This window comes from Acomys minous, assembly GCF_964271855.1.
Source record: "Acomys minous genome assembly, chromosome: 5".
In the NCBI taxonomy this organism is placed as follows: Eukaryota; Metazoa; Chordata; class Mammalia; order Rodentia; family Muridae; genus Acomys; species Acomys minous.
Window position 1 is genome coordinate 117,014,558 of NC_140494.1, and position 7,013 is coordinate 117,021,570.

Sequence of the window (7,013 nt, forward strand, 5' to 3'; positions counted from 1 at the left end):
TTAAGGGGAACAGTCATAAATCTTTGTTTTGTTTTTTTGTTTTTTTTTTCCCCGAGACAGGGTTTCTCTGTGTAGCCTTGGCCGTCCTGGACTCACTTTGTAGACCAGGCTGGCCTCGAACTCACAGCGATCCGCCTACCTCTGCCTCCCGAGTGCTGGGATTAAAGGCGTGTGCCACCACGCCCGGCTCAGTCATAAATCTTAAAGAGTATGGGTTGGGGTGGGCATGATGGACAATATCCTAAAATTGACTGGAGATGACTAATATGGTGAAAGAACTGTACTTCAAAGAAGCTTTTATTTAAAAAGAAAGAAAGCCGGGCGGTGGTGGCGCACGCCTTTAATCCCAGCACTCGGGAGGCAGAGGCAGGCGGATCGCTGTGAGTTCGAGGCCAGCCTGGTCTACAAAGTGAGTCCAGGACAGCCAAGGCTACACAGAGAAACCCTGTCTCGAAAAACCAAAAAAAAAAAAAAAAAAAAAAAATAAATAAATAAATAAAAAAAATAAAAAGAAAGAAAAAGAAACAAAGGTGCTGGCCCCACGGGCGCCTCCCTCCCTGCCTCGGCCATCTTCACTTGGAAAAGCGTGGCCATGCCTGCAAGTGTACTCGGTTCACAGGCTTCATGGTCAGCCCATAGCACGGTGTCAGGTCCACCTTCACTCCTGGTGGCACGCTGAACTCCAGCTGCTGCAGCAGGATGGCTAAGAAGAGGAAGACTTCCCACTTGGCTGGGATCTCCCCAATGCAGCGGCGCTTTCCCAAGCCAAAGAGCATCACCTTCTCGCTCAGGGTCTTGTTGATGGCCTCCTCGTTATCAGTAAGAAAGCGCTCCGGGCGGAACTCAAAGGGGTCTTCCCACTGCTTCCTGCAAGAGGAAGAGATGGGGCCTCAGCTGCGTGGGCTCTGGGAGGGAAGGGGAACAGAAGCCTTGGGGAGAAGGTACCAAACTTGGTGTTTACTTTCTTTTGTTACTGTTCTTTTTGTGTTGGTCTTGAGCCTGGGTCTCCTGCATCTAAAGTTGGCCTTAAACACCATCTGTAAATCCAGGGTCACCTTGTTTGAACTTCTGACCCTTTTCCATGGTCCAAGATAGTGGTTTTAACTAACATTTGTTTTATTTCCTTTTTTTTTTTTTTTTTTTTTTTTGATGTGGTTCTGGGAATTGAACCTCACATATACCGCCAGTGAGCTACATAGCTCCAGTTCTGATTTGTAAATTCAAACTTCAAAGACGTAATACTCTCTCGAATGGAAACTGAAAGAAGGGAAACACGTTCCTCTCCTTCCTATTCCCAACAGGCCAGTTGCAAGGGAGATCCCTGCCTTGCTCAGCTTACGCATACTACTCTGGGCTAAAAAGCTGATAATACAAATGTGAATGGTGTTCTTGTCTGCAGTATGTCCTGGTTTGGATGGATCTCCTACCTACACATTAGAGTGGACTTTTCCAAGGAAATCATTAGACCATTCTCACAAGTCATTTGAGGAATCTTCATTACACAGCAGCCTGGAACTTTCGGGAATTGGGAAACTTCCTACTCAATTTACCCTTCCTTCCTTCCTTCCTTCCTTCTTTCCTTCCCTTCATTCTTTCTTTCAATAGGTATGGAGCCTAGGCTAGCCTAAAACTTACCAAGAGTCCCAGACTGGCTTTGAACTCATTGTAATCCTCCTGCTCCAGCCTCGCAAGTAGGCTGGCTTACTGGCATTTGCCATCCACACCGATATCTAGTAAGTTCTCCGTACACTGAAGTTTGAGAGGCAGGGTCTAAATAGTGCCACTTAGCACGGGCTACCTAACACTGAGCTGTTCCTTATGTGTGTGTGTGTTGCCTGGGGGGACAGACAGCCTTCCCGATTGCTGAGCATGCACCTTTCCCCATGAGGAACCTGTACTCACTCATCATGGTTGACCTGCCACTGGTTTATGAAGATACAGCGCTCCTTGGGAATGTGGAAGCCATTCAGGGAGGTGTCCCTCGTTGTGCTGAGGAAAGAAGAGAGCTCTGTCCAGCTCGGGGCTTGGAAAAGCTGAGACATGGCTTACTCCTTTTTCCTCTCCATCCCAGTGTCTGCCTACCACAGTCTCCACACTTGGTACTGGGAGGTCATGTGAGGGGTAGGCAACCCCGGGCAACTATGTTTCCCTTTTCTGGGATCCAGTTCTTCCACTTCTACACTTGCTTACTAGACTCTCTTTTTGCTCAGAGGTGCACCGGGACAGTCTCTGGAGCCAAGAAATCAGTGGTTGGGGCTCGTGCTGGGGAGCCTGCAGCCTTTGGTATAAGGAACTACTGGGCTAAAGCGAGAGTGGAAGCCAATGTTAGCTCTTACAATCAAGGGGCATGGGCTGGGCGGTTCGCAAATCATTGGAGGATGAAGATCTACTTCCTGGAGGAGCCAAAAGGAGCCTTTAGATGGAAGGGCACACACATGTCAGGGTTGACATTGGGCAAGAGTAGAATTTGGGAACCAGATATATGGATAGAAGTCTTTCCAGGCAGAAGGTTCAGCTTAAGCTGAGTTGGCAGGGGGCTCGCTTGGAGGGCCTGGCTGAAGAAGATGCCCATAAGGAGTAAATACGAATGGAAGTGAGTGACCGCTGATGCCACATGGGAATGAGTGGGCTAGACCCAGGGCTGAGGTCAGGAGCTGAAGACGCTTCACAGATGAGGTAGATCCCAAGTTGGGGCCGGAGCTGAGAGGCTGTGTGGAGGAACAGTATGAAAACTTGGGGGTGGGGTGGGGGTGGGCGAAGGACAGGGGCATTACCTGTGGGGGATGGTGAAGGGGACAAAGGATGTGTATCTGTAGATCTCCAGCATGAAGGCCTCCATATAGGGCAGCTGGGGTCTGTCAGAAAGCCGCGGTTGCCGATCCCTGCCAATCACCGTGTCTGCAAAACACAGGCAGAGCTCATGGGACGTTCTGTCTGCTCCATGCACGCGTGTCCCTGTTGTACAAGTATGACTCTGTCTATTCTGGATTGTGTTTACTCATGTTTCTGAGATCCCACAATACACTCCCCCACCCCAACACCTTATCTGGACAAGTGGAGCGAGCCATATGCCCAGGACTTACACATAGCAGACACAGAAACATGCATTTGTTGATAAGTGACCCGGAGCCTCGAGGCTTCTCTGACTTTAGGCTTGGGAGCAACACATACCCAGTTCCTTATGGATCTTCCTCTGCACCTTGGGGTGTGTCACAAGCAGCAGAAGGCTCCAGGTGATGGCTGTTGTGACTGTGTCAAATCCTGGGCAGCAGGGCATAGGGTGCAGAAGAAAACAGGGAGAAGCCATAAACAGAGCGAGCTTTATCTCTCTCTGCCTGCCACCCCTGTGTATCTTGAGGAAAGGTCCGAGTGCTCAACAGAATCTTGGAAGCTGAGCGTGGTGGCTTCTACCTAGAATCCCAACACCACTAGGGAGTCTGCAGCAGGAGAATTGCCGTAAGTTTGAGGCCAGCCTGGGATACAGAGGTGACACCTTGCCTCAAACAGAACAAGTCAAAGCCAGCCAAATCCAAAACCAAACCGGTCAAACACACAAAACCCAATAGACACTGGTTTCATAGTCAGCAGCTGGAGTGATGTGCGTGAACTTCAAGGTTGTAGAGTTCTTTTCCTTGCCAGGTAGGGAAACCCAGATCCCAAAAGGAGAGGACTTGGTTGAGTTTCTCCTAGGAGAAACTTGATGGATGTAGCGTGTGTGTGTGTGTGTGTGTGTGTGTGTGTGTGTGTGTGTGTGTGTGTCCCCGTGCCCTACCAGCTCCAAAGATGTCATTGACAATGTTGACAATCTTCTCCTGAGGGATGAGGCCACCACGGTCCTTGGAATTCTCACTGTGCTTGAACAAGGCACCTGTGATGTCCTGGATACTGTCCTAGGAAGATACAAGTTTAGGGGAAAAAGTTAGGGCAATGCCAAGGGTTGCCCATACCCATTTGACATGTCCCCAAGGCCTGGGAGCCGCCTTGAGCTGGGGCTCAGATTTTAAAACTGGTATCAGCCCTAAGTAGAGCAAGTGTCCCTGACATTTCTTTCCCATAGCCTCAGGGGTCGGGTTTCAGAGGAGGAAGAGGTAGGTGTGAACACAGGGAAGAAATGTGACCCAAAGCTGGGGCTTAGCCTTTGTTGAGGTTCATTTTCATGCAGAACAATAAAAAGCCTTTCAATTAGTGACACCCCACATTGCAAAGCTGTGCCAGGGCTCCATGCACACACCTGTGCTTTCTGGGGCCCTAGAGGGAAGCTATAAGGTAAGGAAGAAGAGATGGCATCAGGTCACACAGCTGCTGAGTGGCCTGGAGCTTTCCTAGGCCTTGGCAGCACATGGCAGTCCAAGTACCTCGGAGAAGGATTCGAGGGGCATTCTCTGGGCCTGTGATGGTGGTTAGGTTTACAGCCATGCCTCCCATCCTCACCTTGTTGAAGTCTTTATAGTGCTCCTGGACTGTTTTCTGCAGAAACAGCACAAAGTTATCATTGAAGTTCTTAAACTTCTTGAGGCCCGGGTTGGGCAGGTAGCGCAGGATGGGGAAGAAGTCCACAGCATTCCCTGAGGTGACGTTCTCCACAAAGTCACTGCTGTTCTTCACGATGTTCAGCATCTCCTCGCTCTTCTGGGGGAAATTCTTCCCAAAGCACATGGCTCCAATGACGTTAGCCACTGATTCTACCACCTGGTTGATGGGATCAAAATGGCCAACCTCTGCCATCACAGTCTGGAACTTGCTGAGTAGATGGTTAGCCTCCTTGCTCACATGCTCCTCCAAGTAGCAGGAGGATGCTGATGTCGGGTCTGAGGCTATGGAGAAACTCTTCAGGGCATCCATGGCCAGGCGCCGGCGGGCAGCCCACACCGGTCCAGAGTCTGGGTTAAAAGTCATGCTCTGGCCGTTAGTGATAAGTGTGAAGCTGTAGAGGTCTGGCCGGCCCTTGAAGTCATCCCCCTGCCTCACCAGGGCCTGCCGGATGGTGTCCAGGCCACTCAGCACCACCACAGGTGTGGAGCCAATGCGAATCTGCAGTACATCCCCATACTGTTTGCTCAGCTTTGTCAGCGACAGGTGTGGGTTCTTCCCCAGGGTCAATATGTGCCCAATGAAGGGCCAGCCCCAGGGTCCCGGTGGAGTCTTCAGGCCTTTGGGGACCCGGGTTCTGGAAGCTCTGACCACCCAGAATACTATGCAGAAGACGGCTGTGGCCAGGAGCAGGTCCGTGGATGAGGGGATGTACAATGCCATCTATACCAGCTGCAGGGGAAATGGGAAGACAGGGTGGTTGAGGATGGTTTCTGGACCTTCCATTTATCCTTTCCTTCACTCATTCAGTAGGAGCTGACAGACATTCTATGCTTGGCTTTCAGCTACATGTCAGAAAAATGAAGATATACCTGTCATGTGTCCTGTTCCCTTAGGGATTTGCCCTTACCCCATCACAAAATCCAAAGGCTGGAAAAGAGCCTCGCACTCACCACCTTTAGTGTCTGAATTTCCATCCCAGGCTCCCTGTCTACCTCTCTCATTTCCAGTTCTGAGACTGGAGTGGGTGCAAGCGACCACTCTAAAACGGTGACGCTAAAATCACAGAGTGTTTGCTGGGCTTTCTGCCAAAGGGTACAACATATTGTGGGCTCCCTGTTGGTACCCTCTATGCCTCCAAAGAACAGAAGATGCCCCTTTGCCCAGGCAACAGAAGGCCAGTGTCCCTGGGATGATATCAGTGGCCTGTGATATTTCCCCTCTCCCAGTGACTGTCAATATCAAACAGAGGTACCTCCTCCAAAAATGAGTCTTCATTTACCTCTGGGCTTGGGGGCTAAAGGAGGTGAGAGCCAGGTCCAGGGCTATGCAATGCCACGTGGGTAATTTCCCCCTAATCTCTTCGCTCCAGACAACTGTCCTTATAAATAGCCTGGTTGAGCCGGGCATGGTGGCACAGGCCTTTAGTCCCAGCACTCGGGAGGCAGAGGCAGGTGGATCGCTGTGAGTTCGAGGCCAGCCTGGTCTACAAAGCGAGTCCAGGACAGCCAAGGCTACACAGAGAAACCCTGTCTCAAAAAAACAAAACAAAAACAACAACAACAAAAAAAACCCCCCAAAAAACCAAAACAACAGCAACAACAACAACAAAAAAAAAAAGAAAGAAAAGAAATAACCTGGTTAAAGCTACTTAATTAAAGATAGAGGGCCAGTGAGAAGGCTCAGTGGAAAAAAGCACTTTCTGGCAAGCATGACAATCTGAGTTTGATTTCTGGACTCTACATAGTGGAGTGAGAGAATTGACTCCTGAAAATTGTCCTCTGATCACAGACAAGCTGTGGTGTTATGACAGACAGACAGACAGACAGACAGACACACACACACACACACACACACACACACACACACACATGTTCAGGGCTGAAAAGCAAGAAGGAAAACCTCACACCTCCCTCAATTCCCACAGGACCCCCCCCCCCCACTTATCCGTCTCTAACAGCGATTAGGATATAGATGCAGTTCTACCTGAAGGGCAGGGGCTGGATACTGGCTGGCTTGTGCGAGTCACTCCAGGACTTGTGGGTTCTGATGGAGGAGGGCCTTTTATAATCCCACCCGCTCAAGACTGGCCCAGCTGTCCAGGTCACTTGATATCAAAGCTGGATACTGCACAAAGTTGGAAGGATCAATGCTTGGCTTCAGGCTGTGATCCCTCGGCTCCACCTTCTATTCAGGGCTCAGGAACAGCAACAGGGTCAGAAGTGGTTCTGGGTCCCTGGGGATAAATGCCCATGACATTTTAGGGGTTGGGGGGTCTACTTCTTTGAAAGAATACATTTTTTTTCAAAGACAGGGCAGAGTTTGGGGTATACAAATTAGGCCGATGGACATCTGTAGCCTCTTTTCCACTGTACCCATGAGAAAGGGACATGCCTAGGCCCTAGTCTGGGCCAACCAGGGGCAGCTCATGCTCGCTGCAAAGGCAGATATGGAGGTGCATTATACCAGTGACTTTTCTTGAT

General features: G+C 50.1%; 1 protein-coding gene across 1 annotated transcript; it reads right to left on the bottom strand.

Moving 5' to 3' along the window:
* Window positions 1–505: 505 nt before the first annotated feature.
* LOC311598606 (cytochrome P450 1A2) lies at window positions 506–6,653 on the bottom strand. The gene is made up of 7 exons (XM_084783813.1): window positions 6,517–6,653; window positions 4,432–5,262; window positions 3,773–3,890; window positions 3,172–3,261; window positions 2,775–2,898; window positions 1,903–1,989; window positions 506–867 (listed from the first exon to the last, which is right to left on the bottom strand). The coding sequence occupies exons 2-7, from the start codon at window positions 5,251–5,253 to the stop codon at window positions 573–575; spliced, it is 1,536 nt and encodes a 511-aa protein (XP_084639939.1). The 5' UTR covers window positions 5,254–5,262; window positions 6,517–6,653; the 3' UTR covers window positions 506–572.
* Window positions 6,654–7,013: the final 360 nt, after the last annotated feature.